At 53.0% G+C, this 22792-nt stretch overlaps 8 protein-coding genes across 8 annotated transcripts; 5 read left to right on the top strand and 3 right to left on the bottom strand.

The window, feature by feature from the left end:
- Window positions 1-1285: 1285 nt before the first annotated feature.
- abcB (uncharacterized protein) lies at window positions 1286-6377 on the top strand (the record flags this gene model as incomplete). The annotated part of the gene is made up of 11 exons (XM_056976470.1): window positions 1286-1513; window positions 1587-2124; window positions 2177-2403; window positions 2466-2745; window positions 2808-3041; window positions 3092-3867; window positions 3921-4083; window positions 4134-5415; window positions 5473-5553; window positions 5611-5985; window positions 6143-6377. 11 exons carry the CDS (start codon window positions 1286-1288, stop codon window positions 6375-6377), a joined length of 4419 nt encoding a protein of 1472 aa, XP_056836426.1.
- An 879-nt stretch (window positions 6378-7256) lies between these two features.
- N7510_004543 (nucleoporin Nup120/160) lies at window positions 7257-11384 on the bottom strand (the record flags this gene model as incomplete). The annotated part of the gene is made up of 3 exons (XM_056976469.1): window positions 7257-8494; window positions 8547-10685; window positions 10748-11384. The coding sequence occupies 3 exons, from the start codon at window positions 11382-11384 to the stop codon at window positions 7257-7259; spliced, it is 4014 nt and encodes a 1337-aa protein (XP_056836425.1).
- Window positions 11385-11703: 319 nt separating this feature from the next.
- Window positions 11704-12916, bottom strand: N7510_004542 (recombinase RAD51; the record flags this gene model as incomplete). The annotated part of the gene is made up of 4 exons (XM_056976468.1): window positions 11704-12515; window positions 12565-12632; window positions 12708-12787; window positions 12836-12916. The coding sequence occupies 4 exons, from the start codon at window positions 12914-12916 to the stop codon at window positions 11704-11706; spliced, it is 1041 nt and encodes a 346-aa protein (XP_056836424.1).
- A 1289-nt stretch (window positions 12917-14205) lies between these two features.
- N7510_004541 (uncharacterized protein) lies at window positions 14206-15283 on the bottom strand (the record flags this gene model as incomplete). The annotated part of the gene is made up of 4 exons (XM_056976467.1): window positions 14206-14372; window positions 14428-15106; window positions 15156-15173; window positions 15227-15283. The coding sequence occupies 4 exons, from the start codon at window positions 15281-15283 to the stop codon at window positions 14206-14208; spliced, it is 921 nt and encodes a 306-aa protein (XP_056836423.1).
- A 465-nt stretch (window positions 15284-15748) lies between these two features.
- On the top strand, window positions 15749-16604 carry N7510_004540 (uncharacterized protein; the record flags this gene model as incomplete). The annotated part of the gene is made up of 4 exons (XM_056976466.1): window positions 15749-15908; window positions 15967-15995; window positions 16053-16190; window positions 16248-16604. The coding sequence occupies 4 exons, from the start codon at window positions 15749-15751 to the stop codon at window positions 16602-16604; spliced, it is 684 nt and encodes a 227-aa protein (XP_056836422.1).
- Window positions 16605-17195: 591 nt separating this feature from the next.
- On the top strand, window positions 17196-17612 carry N7510_004539 (pumilio domain member 6; the record flags this gene model as incomplete). The annotated part of the gene is made up of 1 exon (XM_056976465.1): window positions 17196-17612. One exon carries the CDS (start codon window positions 17196-17198, stop codon window positions 17610-17612), a length of 417 nt encoding a protein of 138 aa, XP_056836421.1.
- Window positions 17613-17636: 24 nt separating this feature from the next.
- N7510_004538 (uncharacterized protein) lies at window positions 17637-19367 on the top strand (the record flags this gene model as incomplete). The annotated part of the gene is made up of 1 exon (XM_056976464.1): window positions 17637-19367. The coding sequence occupies one exon, from the start codon at window positions 17637-17639 to the stop codon at window positions 19365-19367; it is 1731 nt and encodes a 576-aa protein (XP_056836420.1).
- A 323-nt stretch (window positions 19368-19690) lies between these two features.
- Window positions 19691-22298, top strand: N7510_004537 (uncharacterized protein; the record flags this gene model as incomplete). Its single annotated transcript, XM_056976463.1, has 3 exons — window positions 19691-20287; window positions 20341-21823; window positions 21874-22298. 3 exons carry the CDS (start codon window positions 19691-19693, stop codon window positions 22296-22298), a joined length of 2505 nt encoding a protein of 834 aa, XP_056836419.1.
- Window positions 22299-22792: the final 494 nt, after the last annotated feature.

The following is a 22792-nucleotide window of genomic DNA, read 5'->3' as shown; positions in this document are numbered from 1 at the left end:
CCACGGTCTCTCCCAGGCCTGGAACATGCGGCATTACATCCTGCCAGTCTCAATTGGAATAAATCAGGTTGAATTTCTCTCCGACGGTGTCATCCGAAGCAATCTTCCTCCGTGGCCGGCTCCTAACAATTGGTTCACATGATCGGATCGTTTTACCAACCACCAAATGTTATCATCGATCGTATGCCGCCAGATCCGTGTTTGACAAAAGTTAGTAATTATTGACAGGCGACGGTGCCAATAGTAAGTAGCAAAGAACGTCAACCGAGGAGAAGCGAAATACGAAATAGTCTGCCATGCGACTCCCGCGGAAAAAGTGCAAGTCAGGCGTGTTCCAGTTCTGCAAAGCTGGAGCTGCACAGGCGTTCCCAGGAAAGAGGAGACGCCCGGCACATTTCGCATCGTGGAACTCAGTCGTACAAGGAAGGCCCGTGGAATCGGGCAGCAGTGTGTCTGACTTCAGCTTGGAAGCCATGCAGTCAAGTAAAGTTCAGGGCTGGGAACATAAGTGTCTCAAACCCGACGTCAGCGAGCTTCTTTCATCAGAGCTCAAGGATCATCCACCATACAGATGGGGTGTACGCCCTCGCAGCGACGAAGGTTTTTATTACCCTAGGAAAGCGTGGCCGGAGCCGGAAGGGAGAAGGGCTGCTGCAAGGTGACACGATTCTCCCTCGTGCTGGTCGGACATTGGATCCGCCGGATCTGCCGAGGGTTTTTGCCCTAGAGGGGTCCAGATGTACCTCGATCTACACTATTGACGCACCTCATGTCCGATCTCCCCCCACATCCCCAAGGGGGAAAAGAAAAAATAGGGGGAGAAAAAATAAAGGCATAAACCAAAGAGAGAAAAAGTGGAGCCATAACAAGAACAACACACCGCAGCAGGAGAGTTTTGCGTCGGGCATTGCGACCAAAACATCCGGCCATGCTTGTCCGGGATCCCGTTCTCGTCGCATGTTTAGCATCAGCATTGTAAGACTGTAGCATCGGGAACTGTATTCTGTCCACTTAGTTGCAGGGAACCAGTGACAGGCAGGTAGGAGCTCAGGATGTGCATCTCCTGGATGCAGTGGCCAAGCTCCTGCACCGAGGGATACGTATGTACTAGTAGACAAGGTCACTTTAGGGGAATCTGATCTAGACCAAAGGCACTTCTGCCCCCTCCTAAGCCATGAAAACTTCTGCACCTACCCTCTGACACCTCGCAACATTCGTCGACCTCGTTCCTCTCTCTTGACTAACCATCACATTTCACGCCCAGATGGTTCTGAGAGAGTAAGTAATGGACTTTTTGAACGCGTTGTGGCCGTCGTGCCATGATCTGGACAATACTCTGCGTATTGATGCCGGATTTTGTCGCGGGGGCTTTGATTTCTCTTTGTTGTTTGAAGAAACCATCCTCGAGATTCTCCCCATCTCATTAATCCTAATTGTGGTCCCCTTCCGCTTGTGCCATCTGTTCCAGAAACGGCACAAAGTCGAGAGATCATTGTTGCTTCTTCTTAAACTGGTAAGTTGGCATATCGTACAACGTCCCAGTCCGAATATTTCCCGTCTAATGCTTGTTTTCTTCCGTGCGGCAGGCAGCCTGGCTGGGGTTGCTAGGTCTCCAGATTGCCCTGACAGTTCTGTGGTCCCTACCCGCCACCGACAGGACCAGGACATCCATTCCAGCCAGTGCCGTCTTGACTTTCGGAGCGTTGGCTCTTTGTTTGCTATCCCATGCAGAACACACGCGATCTGTCCGACCATCCTTTATTTTGAACACCTACCTATTCTGCAGCCTGCTTTTTGATAGTGCACACGCCAGGACCCTGTGGCTGCGCCGTGTGGATCAATTCGACCTGATTATTGCAATCTTGACAAGCGTCGCCGTGGGGGTCAAGTTACTTTTGCTTATTCTTGAAGCTGTTGAAAAGAGAGGCATTCTCAAGCCGGAGTATAAGGGATACCCTCCTGAGGCAACTGCAGGATTCTATAACCGAGCCTTTTTCTGGTGGTTGAATCCACTCTTCAAGAAAGGGTTCTCGAGTATACTTTCAGTGGAGGACTTGGATGTTCTGGACAAAGAATTGAGCTCTGAGAGGCTCCTGGCTAAATTTGAGGAAAGATGGAGCAATTGTAAGTGACGTAATTGTTTAATCCAAACATTGCTGACTCTTGGGCTGTCCAGTGAAAGCAAAAACTCCGAACTCGCTACAATTGGAGTGCTTCAAGGCTACCAAGGCTCCCCTGCTGGCGGCAGTTCCGGCCAGAGCATGCGTGGTTGCTTTCAACTTCTGCCAGCCCCTGCTGCTGACCAGATCGCTCAAGTTCTTCGAGGAGCCCGTCACTAGCTACACCAACAACATCGGTTATGGCTTGATTGGCGCCTACTTCCTGGTCTATGTTGGCTTGGCGGTAAGTCTTTAGATATGTCGTGGCTTGGTGTAAGGAACTAAACTAACAACCTTTCTTCGCAGCTCTCTATGGGCCAGTACCAGCACTTAACCTACCGGGCCATTACTATGGTACGCGGTATCATGGTGACAATGCTGTATAAGAAAGCAAGCAGTCTCAACATGACCGAGGCCGATCCGGAGAATTCTTTGACTCTGATGAGCGCCGATGTTGAGCGGATCACACAAGGTTGGCAAACGATGCATGAAATCTGGGCCAACTCGTGTGAGATTGGGTTGGCCATCTTCCTTCTGGAGCGTCAACTCGGTATTTCGTGCGCCGTGCCAGTGTGCGTAGCACTCGGTAAGTAGATCTTGACAATAACTAACTGTAATGAGAAGATTTTCTGATGAGTTTCATTACAGTTGCTTTAGTCGGTTCATTGATCGGGATGTCCTTTGTCGTCTCGCGGCAAGCCCAGTGGCTCGAGGCCATCGAGCGGCGGATATCATCCACCTCCGGCATGCTTGGATCAATCAAAGGCGTTAAGATGCTAGGTCTGCAAACGTCTTTTATGAAATTTATTCATGGCTTGCGAATCGACGAGTTGAACATCTCGAAGAAGTTCCGAACTCTACTAGTATACAACATGGCTTTCGGTAAGTCTGCTTACTCCAAGCAGTAAGGGGTCTATTTCTAACAGTGACAGCCTGGTTGACGCGCATCTTCGCCCCGATCTTCACATTTGGGGTTTATGTCGCCATATCACCCAACAGCTTGACCTACACCAAGGTGTATACCTCGCTGTCTTTGTTCTCCCTTCTTTCCGATCCTCTTTTAACCTTGGTCATGGCCCTGATGTCCTTTTTTGGGTCGATGGGTTCTTTTACTCGAATCCAACAATTCTTGGACAAGGAAGATCACTCTGATCACCGACGCAGTCCCTCTCAGACTTTGTTTCTGGATGATATGGGTGATACCAAATTAATTTCTCGGTCTGACGATTTGACAATGACTTCCAGCACCACCGAGTCTATGGAGTCGCTGAAGAAGCGTGGATCAGCAACGACCCTCACTAATGCGGTCATGGTCCAAAATGGAACATTTGGATGGGATGCAGATAAGGAACCGATTCTGAAAGACATCACGGTCACCGTTCCCCGAGGCAGCTTTACTATGCTTATCGGACCCTCTGGGTGTGGTAAGTCGACCTTGCTCAAGGCTCTTCTGGGTGAGACCCCTTGCTCAGAGGGCAAAATCGAATTGTCCTCAAAAAGCATCGCATTCTGCGATCAGACCCCGTGGCACATGAACGGCACCGTGAAAGATAGCATTGTGGCCATGTCACCTTTTGACGAAAGGTGGTATGCATCGGTGGTCCATGCTTGCGCTTTGGAAGAGGATCTCTCACAGCTTCCCCGTGGGGATAAGTCTGTGATTGGAAGCAAAGGCATTGCCCTCAGTGGAGGCCAGAGCCAACGTATTGTATGTGGTCCTTGAAGGCCACTTTGAATGTCTTGACTGACACGAATTTCTAGGCACTTGCCCGGGCCGTGTATGCTCGAAGAAAGATTATTCTTCTAGACGACGCATTGAGTGGCCTCGACGCCACCACCGAGAATCACCTCTTCCACAGCTTGTTCGGTCACTATGGACTGCTGAGGGAAATTGGCACATCTATCATCGTCGCTTCGTCATCTGGTGAGTATTTATCAAAACTTAGACTAGACTGAGAGCTAATCTATCTCCAGTCAAACGTCTTCCTTTCTCTGACCACATCGTGGTCCTCGACAAGGCAGGCCGCATTATTGAACAAGGAAGCTACAGCGCACTGAACAAGACCGGTGGGTATGTGTCGAGCTTTGGGCTTGGTGTAGCCGACTGGGAATACAAGAACAGGTTTTCAGACGCTCCCAGTCACGCCAGCATTGACTCTGTTCAAAGGGTGAAAGAGGCAATGGCGAAGAGGCCCCCGAAGGAAGTCCGGAACACCGGCGGTGACATTTCGATCTACATTTACTACATCAACGCCATCGGGTGGTTCCCTGCCATTGTTTTCATGGTGGCTATGGCCGTATTTGTGTTCTGCATCTCGTTTCCCAGCATCTGGTTGAAATGGTGGTCAAGGTCCGATACTTGGGAACCAAAGCAGCATATCGGTTACTACTTGGGAATCTACGTGATGCTTGGCTGTGTGGCCATGCTGGCTCTCATTGCTGGCTGCTGGGAGATGGTCATCCATATGGTCCCCAAGTCCGGTGAGAACTTCCACCGCAAGCTGCTGAACACCGTCCTCCGCGCCCCGATGGTGTTCTTCTCGATGACCGACACCGGTGCAATCCTCAATCGGTTCAGTCAGGACTTGCAGCTCATCGATATGGAGCTCCCCATTGCGGCTATCAACACTGTGGCAACATTCTTCCTTTGCCTTGCGCAGATGGCCCTGATTGGAGTCTCCTCGAAATACGCGGCCATATCTTTCCCCATCGTGCTTGGTATCCTGTTCTTTGTCCAAAAACTGTACCTGCGCACGTCGCGACAGCTTCGTCTACTGGATCTCGAGGCCAAGGCACCTCTCTACTCCCATTTCACCGATTGTCTCCAGGGCCTTGTTACACTGCGGGCCTTCGGCTGGCAATATGCCATGGAACGGAAAAACATTGAGTTACTGGACTACTCGCAACGGCCATTCTACTTCATGTTTGCCATCCAGCGATGGCTCACTCTGTCGCTGGACTTGGTCGTGGCCGGAATTGCCGTTCTTTTGATTGTGTTGGTTGTAACCCTACGTGGGTCGTTGAGCATGGGTTACGTTGGTGTTGCCCTCCTGAACGTTATCATGTTCAGTCAGAGTATCAAGCTCCTGGTGACCTTCTGGACAAATCTGGAGACGCATATTGGCTCCATCCAGCGCATCAAGCACTTCACGACCAATGTCAAGCCCGAGGACCAGCCTGGTGAAGACGGCGATGTGCCACCCAACTGGCCGTCGACTGGCGCAGTGACCTTTGATTCGGTTTCTGCAGCGTACAGGTATGTTTTCTATTTTCCCCTGAACAGACTCAATCGCTAACAACATCAACAATCTAGACCGGAGGAGCCAGTGCTTAATGATGTCTCGCTCACCATCAATCCGGGCGAGAAGATTGGCATTTGTGGACGAACGGGGAGGTAAGCGATCTACGGAAAAGACTACAGAAAATACAATATCTAACCCGGGTTTGACAGCGGCAAAACGTCGATGATCATGAGCATCTTCCGGATGATCGAGCTGACCAGCGGCACAATCACCGTGGACGGCGTGGATCTGACTCGGGTTCCCCGACAGGAGATCCGATCTCACATCAACGGAGTCTCACAAGACTCGCTCCTGATCCAGGGCAGCGTACGCCGAAATGCCGACCCAGCCGGGACACAGTCGGACCAAGACATCCTAGGCGCGCTCCGGAGCGTGCATCTGCTCCCTGCGATCCTTGAAAAGGGGGACCTGGACACAGACATCGACGAGCTGCACCTCTCGCACGGCCAGAGACAGCTTTTCTGCCTGGCGCGCGCACTCCTTCGCCCGGGCAATATCGTCATCCTCGACGAAGCGACCAGCAAGTGAGTCTTTTTCCCCCCTTCTCCTTTTCGTCATCCCATACGTTGTTTCTGGCACCCCCTGCATCATGCGGCTGGAAATGAAAATCCGCGCGTGCAGATCTGTCTCCCCTTCATCCCTTGCATCAGAGGACTAAATCCCGCGTTTTCCCTAAAACAGTGTCGACACCAAAACAGACGAAATCATGCAACGCGTCATCCGCGAGAAGTTCTGCACCCGCACCATCATCGCCGTTGCGCACAAGCTCGAAACAATCCTGGACTACGACCGGATCGTCGTGCTGGATGCGGGCAGCATCGTCGAGACGGGCGAGCCCTTCGCCCTGCTCTCCGATCCCAGATCGCACTTCAGCAGGCTCTATGCCAGCTCGGTAGTCTCCGAGGACACGGACTAATGAAATGATGTTTTGTCGTTCGTTGCCTGCACAGATTGATCGAAATGAAATTGGCGAGGTTATTGTGCCTGTTTGTTTTCATTTTTGCGATTCGTTCCTGAATGGTACATATCAGCATCAACATACACTGTTGGTTGTTCGGCGTTGTTGTCATTTTGGTTTCTACTTCTGAGACTCGCTCTCCTTGAGTCTCTTGCTTTCTGTGCGAGTTCTGTTTTTGCTCTTGGTTGAGTAATGACTGGCCATTAAGTTAGTGCGGCCCGTTTTGCGATCAATTGTCTATAATCGAGTCCCACAGCGGCTGGCATTCGCATACCCACTCAACTGCTCCTTTTTTTATATAATGGTAATCAAGAGCGCGGCTTGACTATCAATCAATGATCATTTTCACTATGCTTTTTCCAGGTATGCATTTGTAATGGTTAGTAGAGGGACGTGTTGGTGCTGTTAGATATATATTTTGCGAGACGATCTCTATCTTCGTGAAGGATTTCAATCTTAAATACTAGTATTTGTTTCTTTATTATTGCTTTTTGAATAAGAAACATTTACAGAGCGACTCAACTGATCCCAGAACTATAATTCCAGCCAATCCTCGGGGTCCGGTCTGAAAGCCTCCATCCTTTCTACCACTATATCTATCCACGTAACCCAATAAAGTAATGAAGAAATTCCGAATGATCCAAATCCTATTCTGCACCAGATTCATACAAAATCCCAGAGCTAGCTAGCTGTCAAGATAAAAAGAAAGCTAAACGAGGCATCGATGCAAATCCCGTCTCCGGTATCAACTTCCATCATGGAAAAAAAGTAGTGGATGAGCCGACGCCTCTTAGAGCACGCAATACGTAGGATACAAATTTTCTGCCCTCCTTTCAACTACGAAAGAACCATCGTTTCATCATGATCGACCTCAACATCATCGCCGAGAAGCCCAAACTCCCAATCACCGCGTTCGATGCGACTCACACGGTCCAGTTCGGACTGGTATTCGCGACGTAGGTGATCGAGTGTGACGATGACGCGCCGCTGGGGCGGTTCATTCGAAGAAGGGATCTTGAAAGTCACGCCGCCACGTCCTCCTGTCCTGCTGCCGCCGCCTGCTGAGGATCTGCTGTCTCTGCGGCCGCCGTTGGGGAAGGATGCAGCGCTCGAAGATCGGCGTCTAGCCGCCGACGGCGATGGGGAGCGCATGTCGACGTCGTCCATGAAGACGTTCCCATCGTCGTCTGCTTGCATGCTACGACGCCGTTCGGGGGATGTGGCTGCACTAGAGGTCGTAGCTGGCAAGGAGGAAGCAGAGGGCCCGGTCTCGACGAGGATGTAGGCTTCGCTCTTGTCGACGCTCGCCAAGAGATTGATGAGCGAAAGAAGCTCGTGGCGGATCTCCTTGCTTTCCGCATCGTCCTCTTCGACGGGCGGGCGGGTGGACTCGTCGATTTCTTTTTTGCCCTTGCGAGCGACGGCTGAGGATGGAGTGTCGCGGCTTTTGCGGAGACGCTGGACGTTGCGGTAGGCGATTTCAGCGGCGCCACGGTAGTCGCTACGAGCGATGCGATAAGCCTGCAGGATGCGATGGTAGTCCGGCGCACTGTCGGCCCAGTTATTGTCGGTATCCAGCCAGGACACGAAGGAGGTCTGTTTGCGAGTGAGGGAGACGAGGATCTCGTCAACATGAGAGGCGATATTGGGCACGAGCGAGGTAGGGAAGCGGAGGATTTGCTTAATCCCGACAGATCCGGGACCGGAGACAGCCAGGATATTGCTGATGAGCGAGCCGAGCGCAGACTTCTGCAGTGCAAGGTCTTGGTATCGGGCCAGGGCGGAATAGGCTTGATCAAATTGACAAGTCTTCAAAGATGCGTGGAATAGACGCGAAAGCAGGTCCGTTCGCATGCTTGTGTATTCCGGGTCTTGCTCTGACCACGACTCGGAGTCGAGCGCTTGCAGGGCCAGGCTGGCAAAATCCGCAACATGGGAGAAAGAGCGCACTTGTTCAAATATTGACAGGATGTGCTGATAGTATTTCGGTATTCCGTTGTGGAAACAATCCACAGAAACTAGGTCGAGGAGTGTTGACGACATCTCATGGAGGTTACCAAGTGGTTTTCCGCAGGCTGTAAGAGGGTTAGTGATTTACTCCACAGGATAAAGGGATGGAAGAGATACATAGAAGATATGCTGCCTTTCGAAAGTAGATGGCGGCAGTATCGAATTCCGACACAGCCACGTGTAAGCGGCCCTTGACATAGGTCGCCCAGGAAGTGCTTGCTTGGAAGCGGAGAAAATCCCAGGCAAGGTCAATGTCATTTCTCGCGATCAGGTCACACTGAATGTAGGCCAACGCGTTGGGGTAGGTCACCTCGCCTTGTCGAGTAACCCAAGATAGGACATCCCGGATCCCCAAAGTCAAGGCATAGCTTTGCGGGATTCCAAAAAGTTGACGTGGCTTAATGTCCGCGACAAAAAGATCTTCCAGAATAGTCGCCGTCCGTTGGTTTTTGGTCTTTGTCCCGGTGTCCTTCAACGAGAAAATAGGCGCGGAAGCGTCCGTTGTGATGTGATCTGGGCATTTCCGGACTTTCGAGCTTAGCCAAGACATCATCTCATATTCACGGAGCAGGCCAATGAGTGTAGAAAATAGACCGGCTGCATCGAAAGTAGAATCGTCCCCTTGTTCCATCTCTCCATCTACAAAGGTGACCAAGATCAGCAAGTCGAAAAGAACTTGACGAGTTTGAAGAATCGTTTCTTGAGCACCACTGACAGCCATGCGGGCACCGAAATAAGTCGAGATAAGCTCCGAGTCTTTGCCGTGAAATCCGAGCGGAAGCGTATCAATGACGGCGTCAAAGACATCGCCGGGCAAGTTGTATGCATCCTCCAGGTACTCGTTCAAATCACTGACTAAACTGTCAAAGGTCTTGTTGGAGATCTGGTCGGAAAACTCGCTACGCTCTCGGAACAAATCCATACGATCTGTGATTGATGACGACGGTTCTGAAAAGATCTCGGCATCGAGAGCAGCCCGGCACGCAGCGTCAAGCTCGGTTGAAAACTTCTTGTGGAAATCGGATGCGACTCTCATCAATGATGAAGCTTCTTCATAGAGGGTTCCAAGCTCAGACGAAAGATTGCGATGTCTCCAACGATCCATGACCTTCGGTGCTTCTTCGCGTATATCCGCTCCTTCATTGTGAAGAAGCAATTCGGCGGTGCTGCATTCCCGAATAACTGCACAGGCATCTGAGAGGAGCATCCACGGCATCTCGAAATAAGAGTCATAAGCTAGGGAAACCGGCTCGAATCTCCGCTTGTTGAGATCGTCGGCAACCTGCCAGAACTGGCGCCACTTGGAATCCGTATCGACTCGGTATCGGGTGTAATCCATCTCATCTTCCGCGTATTTACGCAGAGAGACTGTGGCTGCCACCGTAGAGCAGAGCCGTTCTGGCAATGGCCCGCTCTTCTTCAGAACTCCCGACGAGGACGATAAGGGTTTGAGAGCCTCTTGATAAACGGCCAGAGCGGTTTCAAGCACTTCAGGCGAGTATCTGTTCGGTTTGAGAATGTACTCCAGCCACTTTTCGGTGGGATCGACGACATCATCGAGGGCAGGCGCAGGCAGGTGTTCTTGTCGATGGGTCTCAAAAGTTGTTGACACCCAATTCGTAGACCAGTCTGCCACCAAGGTCTGAAGATCGAAGTGGAGAGTGTACAGTTGGTAGAGGCCGTGGTTTCTCCAAAGCACCCATAACTCCATGCCCTTCCCTTCTTCCATGGGTTTTACCTGGAAATCGGCAACGCTCCAGAACATATTCCCGGTATCATCTGGATCGACAGGCCGGAAAACAGCGTCGGCAAACAATTCTTCAATGACCAGGTCAGATGTCAAGCCTCCCTTGGCCGCCCAGAACTTGAAGCGTCCGTCCTCGAATGGTGAATATGTGACGATGTAAAAGCGATCATTCCCGTCCATTGCTCTCTCTGCATTAAACACGCGAATGAATGACGAGTCGGCGGGATTCAAGGTGTACAGAACCGTTTCCGGGTCCTGGATTGGGCGGCCGAGGAGATCCTTCGTTGCGGCCAGTTTGTTCGTTGCGAGATTCCATATCTTCAGGGTGTGGTTTAGGCAAACGGCGAAGACATAGGTCTCGTCTGATGTCGTAGCAATAGCGTTTGCGACGTTCGGGTCCAGGCTGCGTCCGTTGTGTTTGATCGAGGCCTGTGAGTTCCACTTGACGAGGCCACGGATCGATGCACCCCAGGTCCTCTCGTCGAAGGTGAGAGGAGACCAATGAGAACCTGTTGGTTAAAAGAGTAAAATCAGTATGAAATGCCATCTTTGTTGGGTAAAAGGCACGTACCGTCATCACCAGCCCTCCTGGTGAGGCGAAGCAGCGCACCATTCTCAAGTGAAATGAACAGTTCTAACGGGCTGCTCGCGTGGAGCCGATGAGGATACGAGAAGGCCAAAGGCGCAGGAACACATGTCTTGCACCACTCAGTCACATTCTCATCAATTGCACCCGCGCGACGGAAAAATTCGGGGCGGAGCGACAAGGTGTGCAGCTGCTTGGAAGCCGTGATCACGAAAACGTGGAGAATCTCATGGTCTTCCAGGTCTGCGAGCGCGACTCCTGACGGAATGATCGGCTCCTGAAAGTCCAGCCGCAGCGTGACGTTGTACTCGCTGTGTTCCGTCGCAGATTTGGTCAGGTCCGCGCACAGGATCTCCAACACCCTGTTGTCATTGATGACCCGCCACAGGAACGTCCTCGGGTAGATCTTGCGCTTGCGAAAGTAGACATCGCCCTGGGTCGCGAGGTAGCGGCGAGCAAATTCGTCTTCGTCCTTGGCGACGGGAGGTTCGTGGTCGGGGGTGGATGAGATCGAGAACCGCGGGCGACGGGGTGCGCTGTCCGTCGGGATCTGGATGTGGACGGCGGTGGACGGTGCGTACGGTCGAAGATCGACGCGCGTGTCCTTGTAGATTTTGGCCATGGTCGCAGAGGGCAGGGCTCAGCAGTCCATGGCTTCTGTGATTGTTTTTGTTGTTGTTGGGGGAAGAGGGAAGTTGGAAGGGCGGGAGCTGAAATGATCCAGTGAAGAAGCTCTTGCAAAACAAAGTCTTGGCGCGCTTGCCTTCCGCCTTCCGCAGACTTCGTAGTATGTACGCTATCGAATAATTATGTGGTTGTTTCTTGCACCTAACTACCATAGTTATACTCCTAACAAAATGTCTGAATAATACACATAATCATGCGGGCAGCAAACTCATCAAGTCACTAACATCGTAATCAGAGGTGGTAGTTAACCCGACCTAATCTTTCTCCAAGTCCTTGGGGCTGGGGTCCCCAATGCCGTCCTCGTTGATGGCAAACAAACAGTCACTCTCGGGAAGACATGGGCTATCATAGATCTTGCAGACTCGCGTCTCACCTCGACCCTTTTTCAGGCTGAGCCGGGTCGTGCTCGCGTGAGCAATGATATTGCCGCCAATGGGCTTCTTCGGGTCCGGGTTGTACATGGCACTCGGCCCGCCATCGACCTGGGCGACGACCTGGTTCGTGATCACGACGGCAATGCCGAATTCGTCAGCGAGGCGTTGCAGCGTGCGTAGGAACTTGGCCAGATGGGTCTGGCGCGAGTTGAGCTCGCCACGGCCATTGAAGTCGGTGCGGTACAGCGAGGTCGCTGAGTCGACGATCAGGAGCGAGAAGCGCGTCTCGCACATCATCTGCGACGCCTGGTTCAGCAGTTGCAGCTGGTGGTCGGAATTGTACGCGCGCGCATAGGCCACATTGTCCAGAACCTCCTCGCCGACAAGTCCGAACCGCTGCGCGACGGCGAGCAGTCGCACCGGTCGGAAGGTTCCTTCGGTGTCAATGTAGAGACATTTGCCCTCGCCGCCCCCCATGTCGAAGGGCAACTGACACGTCACCGCGAGCGTATGACAGATCTGACTCTTGCCGGTTCTGAATTCACCGAAGAGCTCTGTGATTGAGCCCGTCTCGATGCCTCCTCCAAGGAGCGTGTCTAGTTGCTTGGAACCCGTTGTGATGGAGATGAGCTCGCTTCGTCGGGCGTGCATTTCCGTGGCCGTCGTGAAGCCCATAGGGACCAGTTTCGCCGCTGTGCGGGTCAGCGTCAGGTCGTCTTCATTGCTGCCAGGTAAACTCACCCTCCACCAAGACCTTGGTTGCCTTTTGCTCTGATATCCCCTTGATCTGCTCCAACACGCGTTTTGGTCTGGTTCAGCCGGGGCTTGTCAGTCAATCCCAATCTTGTAGGCGTGGGACAAACCATTAATCTCAGAATACGTACGTGTATGCAACCGCCTCAACCGTCCGAAACCCTTCATCCACAAACAGCTTGATATCCCGTGCGGTCAATCCCGCAAGGCCCTGTTTACAGATGAGTATGTAGACAGTAGACCGGCGAAGCTCACTCACCTCGAGCGCAGAGAGGGGCATGGGCGCACCAGGGCCCGTCATGCTCTCATCGTACTCGGGTTGGGGTTCCTCAGCGGTCATGGTGGTTGGATCTGGGTTGTCGCAGTGATGGTTGTCCGTCAACAAGACACGCGTCGTGGCTCGTCGAGCCTGTCGCGAGGTCACGTGCCGGTCTCTTCAGGCAGCCGCGGCCATAAATAATTAGCTAACCGCTACCCTACTATGTAGTTGTATTACTTTTCCGATGTCTTGCTCGTCGAAACTGCCAGTCACCGGAGACTAGGTTCGGGAACCAAGCATTCACTATGTCATCATGTATGAGCCCGTCGACAACTCCGTCTGTCATGAATGGCTAACTATGAAATAACGAAATAATACCCTCTTCCAAGTACATTACTCGATTCCACACCGTTTACACATTGTTTTCTTCAAGGACACTGTTCTATGGCACCTCGAATCATTGGGATGCCCAGCAGTGTTACTACGACGGGTGCCAATCCCTTACCTTCTATGGGAGAATGACAATCCCATCCACGTATCATTTGGGATTGCAAATTCGTACGAAAGTGACCAGTTGCTCGAAAAAAAGTCAATAGAAAAGTAGTTGGACATCAAATCTTAAGCACATGATCGCTTCTTTTTCAAATCACGGATTTGAAGTCATTTTCCTTCCAGTCAACCTTTTGCAGCTGCTTGCTTTGTTAGCACCCAGTGATAAGGATGAGTCGAGGTAACCCAGCTGTCTGATAAAACCAAACATTTTTCCATTGTTCAAGTACCATCCGATGTGGTGTAGTGGTAACATCACCGTCTCTCACACGGTAGCCCGGGGTTCAATTCCCCGCATCGGAAACTGTTCGATTATTTTTTTTCTTCTTTTTAAGATCGGGTGGAATCTCTTCGAAGACACCATCAGAAAATTGATAAATAATTCATGGGTGTCAGACACTCACTCGGTCAGTCATTCGATTACGTTCTTTCCTCTGCCTCCATTACCACATCGTATCTATAGTCGTGGGTACATTATTGGTACGAATGACCTTACTAGCAATGATCCCTGAGAAGATTTACCTTCCACATCAAAATGGTATCTAGTCAGCGGCTCCCGTGGCTAGAGAGAGTTGGAGTTAGGAATGGCATAACAGTGTCATATTTGAAGGGCCTGATAGAATTGAACCGGGGTAACACATACAGTCTTTCTACCGTCCTCTTGCTAAAACATAGTTTGCTATGAGAGGCAGCCCTCTCATTTACCCCCACTTTCTACAATTGACATCTTGAATCAGTCGAGAGAACAGTGGCATTGTGCGGTGCGTCTAAAAGTCATCCATCCATCCTCGGCAGCGACCAACCCGCCACCCAATCGGGCCTCACGATCGAAATGGCCCAAGAATCGACTTTCGCATGCTCCGTCTGTTGTCTTGCGACATCATCGGGTCGTGAATTGGCAGCGGCCCCGGCGTGTTCATGTGGATGTTCTCGTTGAAGATCTGGCTCATCTTACGCCTGAACTCCTCGGACGATCGTCGACGAAGGCCTGCGATATGAGATCAGTATCCAATTTGCGGGCACAAGAGACATCTGCGACATACGCTTCATCCGGGAACTTTGGCTGTGGTGAGTGGGAAGGTGTGCATCAGCGCCGACCGCAGCTAAGCTCAGGTCAGACTCGTTCGGGATACCGAGAATATTCTCCTTGGTCGTTGGAACGATGGGAATGCGGCTTTGTCCGAATATGCGCGCATGGAAGCTGGCACGCTTCTCGCGGCCTCTCAAGATGCCGTGCTGTGGCTGAGGGGCATTGTCCATGAATGGCTGATTGCCGTAAATGTCGCCGGGGGTATGGTCCACGCCTCGCAATTGAGGCTGGCTACTGTAATTGGGCGGGAGTTCCAGCTCAGAACTGATGCGGCTGGTCGAGATGGACGGCGGCCCGGGCAATGGAGACCCCATCGGGCTGTTGGTCGGTTTCTCAGGCGCTAGACTCACGGGTCCGTGGGTGGATGGCTTCAGTGCCGGGCTCGATGGCAGGCTTACAACGGGCGTTCCCGGCAAGTATGGGCTCGGGACAGGGGTATTGAGGTTCGAAATCCAGATCCCCTCGGTGTGCATGCCACTCTCCAGTGCTCTGGCCCCGAACGGGATTTCGTCTTTGTGGAGCATGGGGAGCAGCAGTACGTTCTCCTTTGCAGTGGCCTCAGCTGCAGCGTGTCGGCGTAAATTCCATCGGTTGTAAGCCAGGACACAGAATCCAGCGAAGAGCGTGATGATCTGTTGCCTCTGTCAGTCTCTGAGGAGGCCATGGGCAGGGTTCTCGTACAATCAGGGTTCCCAACACCTGTTGAAGTAGACCGTCAGCACGGACTCTGTCAGATTATCGGCCGGTCTTACAAAGCTCAGCTTCTGCCACAGTGCCCAGCTCAGCCAGAAAGTCATGTTGACCTGCATGAATGAATCTAGGAGTGTAGTGAGGCCACAGGGCCTCCGTGGGAGTGTTCAACCACGGCAGGGCAATCGCAGTGGCAGAGGGTGTCAAGGATCAAATCTGGGGAGTGACGGTGTTGCAGTCTTTAAAAGACTGGGGGAGGATGGAAGAGAGACGAGGAAGGCAGGAGGAACAAGGGCCATGATTCTAGATGGCAGGCAGGTATCACTGGAGGTTCCTTCCTTCCTTCCTTTCTTTCTTTTTTTCTATACCTACACTAGGGAAGTATAACTCCCGGGTGGCACAACCATCGGCACAACTCGTACATTATTCTTCTCGGGGTCAACCCGATTGGCTCTTGGTTTTTGGTCCAGGAACTTGTTCGGCCGAGGGAAACCATGGATGACGTAGGTCATGTGCTGTCTCCTTCTCCACACTCTTTCATTCTCTCGCCCTTCTTCTTCTTCTCCTTCCACTAGAATCCCACCATGCCACCCTTTCGCAACTTACTCAATCGGAAATCCCAACCCGGGGAGACCGAGGTCAATGACAACCACCTCGCGCCAGACTCTCCCACCCAACAACGCCCCGCTCCCGTAAACATTCGCCGAAGCCACGAGCGTGAGCCCACGGAGTATAAATTGGGTGGTACGTACTCGATAAACGTGACCCAAAAAAAGCACACTGATGGTTTTCGTGTCGACAGTCATCAATGATAGTGGCGTCTATCTACCGGTGCGGACGATGCTCCCCCCACATTGGAATATGGGCCTCCCCCTCTAACGACCACAGCCGTCTCCCCCGGAACGACCAAGTTTCTGGCGCAGATACCCTCCTGCACGATCGGCCAACAATCACCGTGATCTCGTCAACGAGAATGAGCCCTTTTCCATCTCCCGCGAGTCCTTCGACTCTTACCGCCGATCATTTGTTTGTTGCTGCCATTGACCGCAACTCGTTCGCCCATTAACAGTCCGATCTATGTAGGATATCTCCGCCCGGTCCCCCGTGACACACCCTGACGCCTCTCGCACCTCATTGGATTCCCGGGTTTCCGGAATCGCGTCTCCCACGGCGCAATCAAACATTCGCAAGACCACCCCCAGGCAAGATGATGACTTCGAGGATGTCGGGCTCAATGACGAAGCCAAGCCCAAAAAGAAAGGAATCTTTGCTCGCTTTGGTGACTCCTCGGGCGAACCACAGCACTCGGGGGGCGCCAAGCCCACGTCCACATTTGGCTTCCACATTCCAGGCAGGAAGCGTGGACAGAGTGGTGGCGGATCTGAACTCAATCCCATGAACGCCCCAGCATCTACTTCCAACCCTGTTGGTAGTGAATAGGACTCTGCGTTCTTGGACATTCTATGATATATATGAGGTCTCCTTCTAGCGGCGTTATGGTTTGGACATGCAACGGACTTGGGCTACCTCCTGGTTTGGATAATCTAGTTAGGACTTTCCGCAGTGGTCGAGAGACAGTTGGGGTCTCTCTCTTTTCGCATCTCTGTATATTTGTTCTTTAATAATTACAATCACTCTATATTGAAAGATACATCCTCAAATCTGATCGTACTAGGCGCATCGATCACTGCCTACAATTATATATATCGCTGAACGTGTACTCTGACACACCCCGGTCCTTCCAATCCCGGAGGTTTTATCTCTAATGTAACTCACTTATACCAAGATTTATGCGAGACATACGATTATATATTGTTTCTCTCGCAGCTTCTTCATTTGTACCCGAAGAATGCTTCCCTCACTCCTGCCGGTCCTTATCAAGTGCAAACAGTGCAAACACCGACAAAAAAACTTCCGCCGCCCAAAAATTTCCCAGCGGATAATTAGTTGTCTCTCCGAGAATTTCAAACCCCTTCTCTCCAATTTCTACCCATTGTGACAAGACCAGCGTCGCTGAGATAAACAGCAACCATGGTCGGAGTCAAGCGCCGCGTCGATAACAGCGAGGAGCGCAATGGAAAGCGCACCAAGACCAAGCAGGGTGCCGACTCGACCAAGAAATCGAAGCAGGCTGCGCCCGTGAAAAAGACAGGCAAGAAGGACGCAAAGCCTGGAAAAGACGACAAGAAGAAATCTTCGAAGAAGAAGGTCCAGCAGGAAGAATCCGAGGACGAGGACGACTTTGATCTCGACGATCTGTCGGACTCTGGAGACGATGATCTCGATGCCCTGGATACGCTGCCAGATGGCGATGTCAACATGGATGATGTGAACGACGATGACGAGCCCGATAGCGAGGAGACTGACGAGGGCAAAGGCGAGAAGGGGAAGTCGGCTACGAAGGAGGGAAATCAGGAGAAAAACGAAAATGCGTCAAATAGTGTGTAACGCTTCCCTATATTCGGTGATGTGATGACTGACCACTTCTCTCTTTGTTTAGACAATAACTCCCGCGAATCGCACGCCAAACAAAAGGCTCTCCAGCTGGAGCGCAAAGCCGCTAAACCCAACGCCGATATCGTCGCGCGCTCTAAGAAGCTGTGGGAGCGTCTGCGCCGCAAGTCCCACGTTCCGCTCGAGGAGAGGAAGAAGCTCGTCAAGGAGCTGTTCGAGATCATCACGAACCGGGTCCGGGACTTTGTGTTCAAGCACGACTCGGTGCGAGTCATCCAGACAGCCCTGAAATACGCCAATGCCGAGCAGCGGAAGCAGATCGCGCACGAACTGAAAGGAAACTACAAGGAGCTGGCACAAAGCCGCTACGCTAAGTTCCTGGTTGGAAAGTTGATCGTGCATGGGGACACGGAGATCCGGGATCTGATCATTCCCGAATTCTACGGGCATGTCAAGCGGCTGATTCGGCATCCCGAGGGCTCGTGGATCCTGGACGACATCTACCGTACGGTCGCGACAAGAGCGCAGAAGGACAGACTTTTGCGCGAATGGTATGGTCCGGAATTTGTGATCTTCCAGGATGAGAAGGAGACCACGGCCGATCTGGCCAAGATTCTGGAGGCCCATCCGGAGAAGCGGGCGCCCATCATGCACTTCCTGCACGAGCTCATAAACCAGCTTGTGCAGAAGAAGACCACCGGTTTCACCATGCTGCACGACGCCATGTTGCAATATTTCCTCTGCACCAAGCCAGGCAGCAACGAAGCCAACGAGTTTATTGAGCTGCTCAAGGGTGACGAGGAAGGTGATTTGGTCAAGAATCTGGCCTTCACCCAGTCTGGCTCGCGCCTGATGTGTCTGACTCTGGCATACTCCAGCGCCAAGGACCGTAAGCTGCTTCTGCGGTTCTACCGAGACACCGTCAAAACCATGGCGGGCGATCTACACGGTCACTTGGTTCTCCTGGCAGCATACGAGGTGATTGATGACACCAAGTTGAGCGCCAAGTCTATCTTTTCCGAGCTCCTGAACCAGAGCGATGCGGCCGAGGCACGAAACGAAGAACTCATCTTGCAGGTGAATGACCTGATCGCGCGCGTTCCCGTGCTGTATCCGTTCGCCGGCGACCGAGTCAAGTGGCTTCTCCCTGAAACCGACCAGGCGGTACTGAACGAGGTGCGCGAGATCCGCAAAGAAACGTCGAAGAAAGACGCGGATGTTCGTCGCCAGGAACTGGTCAAAGCGGCATCCCCAACCTTGTTGGAGTTGATTGCTGCCCGTGCCGACGCGCTGCTGGCGACCAGCTTCGGGTGTCAGTTCATCGCGGAAGTTCTCTTCGAAGCGGACGGTGACAAGACCGCAGCGCTCTCCGCCGTGGCCGAGGCTGCCAAATCCCAGTCCGAAACCAAGGACTCCGCGTCCGTCGGGCGGTTGCTCAAGTCGCTTGTCCAGGGCGGACGGTTCAACAGCGTCGAGAAAACCGTCGAGAAGGTGCAGCCTCCGCTGAACTTCCACGACATCCTGTACGAACAGATCCGTGGCGAGATCATGGACTGGGCCACGGAGTCTAACCCGTTTGTCATTGTGGCTCTGGCCGAATCGGAGGAGTTTGCGAAGAAGGACGAGCTGCTCAAGACGCTGAAGAAGAACAAGAAGGCGCTGGAGCAGGCCTCGGCGCCTAGCAAGGATGGCAAGAAGAAGCCCGGGCCGACCAGCAGTGGTGCCAAGCTGCTGTTGGCGAAGATCTAGTTCGTTCCGCATAATTTTTGTACAGAGCAGTTATACAAAAGCATTCTTTTTTGATTCTTTGGTGTATGTGGATCAGGGGTTTGCCGAGTGTAGATAAATCACAAACACTTCTCGAAGACCATAACATTATATTCTGATCTTTGGACCGTGTACTTAGTACTATCAGTGTTCAGGGGAATACACTCACGACCCAGTCCCAGACAGGCAACGATCAAAGCACGCTAAACCGCGTTCGACACGCCCGTTTAGGGGCACTTTTTGCTCGCGGATCGTGCTTTTTCCTTCTCCTTTTCCGCCTCGATCCAGCCCAAGCAAGGCACCCAATGCCCTCCCTCGCCCTGACCAACCCGGACATGATCCTGCCGAATGACGGCGAACGACAATCTTCCACGCCCTCACCGCCGTCGCTAGCCTACCTGTCGAGTCTGAACAACTACAACTATAATGCAGGACACAGCATGGCCGCGCAGCCGTCCGCACGGTCCAAGAAGTCCTTTTCGCGGCCCGGCTGGACGCACGAAGAATTAAGAGACAGTCGCCGGTTGTCAGATATTGGGGAGGAGCTCTCGCCCGCGCGCTTGGGCGGGTTCGCTGATATAAATGGCATGAGTGCGGAGCAGCAGCAGGGTCTGGAGCGGTCACCGGTGATTCGCGAGCAATGGGATCAGAGACATAATAGTGCGGCCAGCAGTTCGAGTTCCACGGTCAGTGCTGGAAGCGGACGGGGCTCGCGGGAGCAAACTTCGACGCCGCAGAATGATACGGTCAGTGATAGGCCGGAGAAACCGAGGAGCGACGATGCTGCTCATCTATCGACTGCTGCTCCCGCGGAAGCAAAGCTGTCTGGAGACGATGGTTCGTCGGCAATCCTGAGCAGCGAGGCCGAGAGGATTCTCGAGAATGCGAAGAAGCGATTGACGGTATGTGAGACATTCGACACATGTTCGGAGAATTTCACACTGACCATTCACAGCTCATGGAGGGCAACCTTAATCGGGCTCGCTCGTCGGTGTCAGTGCGAATGACTCCGTCGCCTTCACCGTCGTCTCCCGGTGGCTCGGCGTCGCTAGGAACGCATTCGCCTGGTGGGCTGTACCGGTCGATATCCCGCACAGATCGCAAGGGTTCCTCTCTTCGGCGTCAATCGCAGGTTCCCGGGCAGGATACGTCGAACAATCGACACTCCCGGGTGCATAGCGAGACCAATTTTCCGTCCGAGTCCAGTCTGGCGCCCGATTCCAAACGTTTGTCCCGATCCGTGAGTGCAATGGGCGCAAGCAGTTCGACTTTGCACAACGATGAGAGAACTTTCCAGTACGATCCTAAAAGGGCCTATCTGACGCACCGGGCGTCCATCTCGTCCAAGCCACACTCGACAGGCAAGCGGTCTACACAATCCCCGCAGTCCCTCGACTCCCACGAAGAAGAAGACGGCCAGTCGGAATCTCCGAACGGGTTGGGCATCTCTGCAGATTCCGAGTCCAGCCCGGCCGATTTTAGTCCTGTCTACAGCGCGCATGGCCCTCCCAGTCGCGCGCAGTCCCAGCTGCAGGTGCGCGATCTACAGTACCACATGAAGGGTCTTCATATCAAGATCTCCTCGCTGAAAGTCAAGGCCCAGGAGGACAATCTCCGGCGACGCAGTCTGCAAAGCCTGCGTACACCCAGTCCCTTGTCGGCAGCGGACCATTGGTATGCGAATGCGTTAGAACTGCACGATGGACGAAACAGTCGGGGCTCATCAGCTCGCCGCGGTGCCAGTTCGGAGTATGCGCGTGAGCTGATTCCAGAGCATGAAACGGCCAGGGGCAGGAATTATCACATTGATTCCGAGAGAGAGGAACGCCGGCCCGTAGAGCAAGCCACGCTGAGCCTCGCCAAGCAAACAGGCGCAGATTTTCAGTCGCCGTCAGCCGGTGACTATGAGGAAGCACGGGCTCGCTCGGTCGCCGAGAGCATGTACGAAGATGCAGAGGAGGGTGAGTTCGACGACGGGGACATCGACCGGGCCGCTTTGGATGAGATATTGCGCGAGCCGCTGGATGAGGACCTGGAGAGCCCTCTGGAAACGCCTTCGCTGGATGCATTCCCGGATGTGCCTCACCACTTCACGGACGAAACGCCGCACGAGGAGCGCGAAGACGCATTTGACTACGAGCATTTCATCCTCCATAGTGCCCTGGGCAACTATACGCGCCAGCTGCGACCGGTTAGCACCGTCTCCTCAGCCGGCTCGGGAGAGACGACACGGCCGACGCAATCAGTGCACTCGGCGCAGTCTCTACACCCGGCACATACGATGCACTCGATGCAGTCAATGCAACAGCCGCGTGCCTCGAGCGCCATGTCGGACTCGACAGTTGCGACATTCGCAACGGCCACAGAAGGCGAGAACTTTACAGACGACGAGGACGAGCTGGACGGCGTGATGTACTGGGATCGACGCTTCAACCACGGTATGTCATCCTCTTTATTACATGTCTTCCACAACTAACAACAGCAACAGAACTGCGTACTGGACGTGTTCGCAGCCACCACGACCCGAATGTCATCCCGGAGACTGATCGATCCGAAACGCCTCGAGCCGACCGCGACGACCAGGCGACCCCGGTAGAAGGCCAGCCCTCGACGCCCCGTGCACAGCGGGATGGCGGTACCGACCGACCATCGTCAGCGGCTACGGCGACGCCGACTGAGCTCGCCTCGTCGCTCGTGTCGACCGTGCGGGCTGCGTCGTCGACACCCAGCTCGGGCGGGATCAACGAAGACGACACGCAGATGCTGGAGCAGCTGTTCCAGAGCTTGGGGGATGTGTGCTCTGAGCTGCAGGCCATCATGGGCTCGGAGGATCCAGATATGAAGGCGGCGCGGGTGCTGCGACGCCGATTGGACGCGGCAAGACGAGTGTTGGATGGAGAGCTGGATACGTGAGGAGTGCAAATATGTAGATATCTTTTTTTCATGATACCCAATTGTCGATATTTAAACCCTTTATTCTGGTTACTTCCGTGGTGTGCCATTATTATTATCCATGGTCAATTCAACAGACATCCAAACGCTAACTATATTCTCTCCCCTTTAAGAAATCAGGTGTCTAGGCTATAGTGCGAAAATAGAAAAAACCAAGTTATCTGTTATGGATAACCTAGTGGAAGGCCCACCGCCAGGCCAACCTCCCTGCTACGGCAATTGCCAGCGGGCCCTGGTGCCTGGTACGAATCCTGGGGTCGTCGTTGTACTCGCGCGAGTAATCCGCGACCGCTACACGGCGCTAAGCAATGGAAGTGACCCTTGAGGGAAGCAATTCTGCAGAGACACTTTCACCCTGGGATGGCGTCGCCAGAATACACCGGCCCGTTACAGGTTGGGTGGCTGTTTGGTGGGACAACTCGTCTCTCTTCTTTTTTTTTTTTTTTTTTCCCCGT

This window comes from Penicillium lagena (assembly GCF_028827675.1).
Source record: "Penicillium lagena strain IBT 129212 chromosome Unknown utg000002l_segment0_segment0, whole genome shotgun sequence".
In the NCBI taxonomy this organism is placed as follows: Eukaryota; Fungi; Ascomycota; class Eurotiomycetes; order Eurotiales; family Aspergillaceae; genus Penicillium; species Penicillium lagena.
This window is presented reverse-complemented; position numbering and strand designations above follow the sequence as displayed.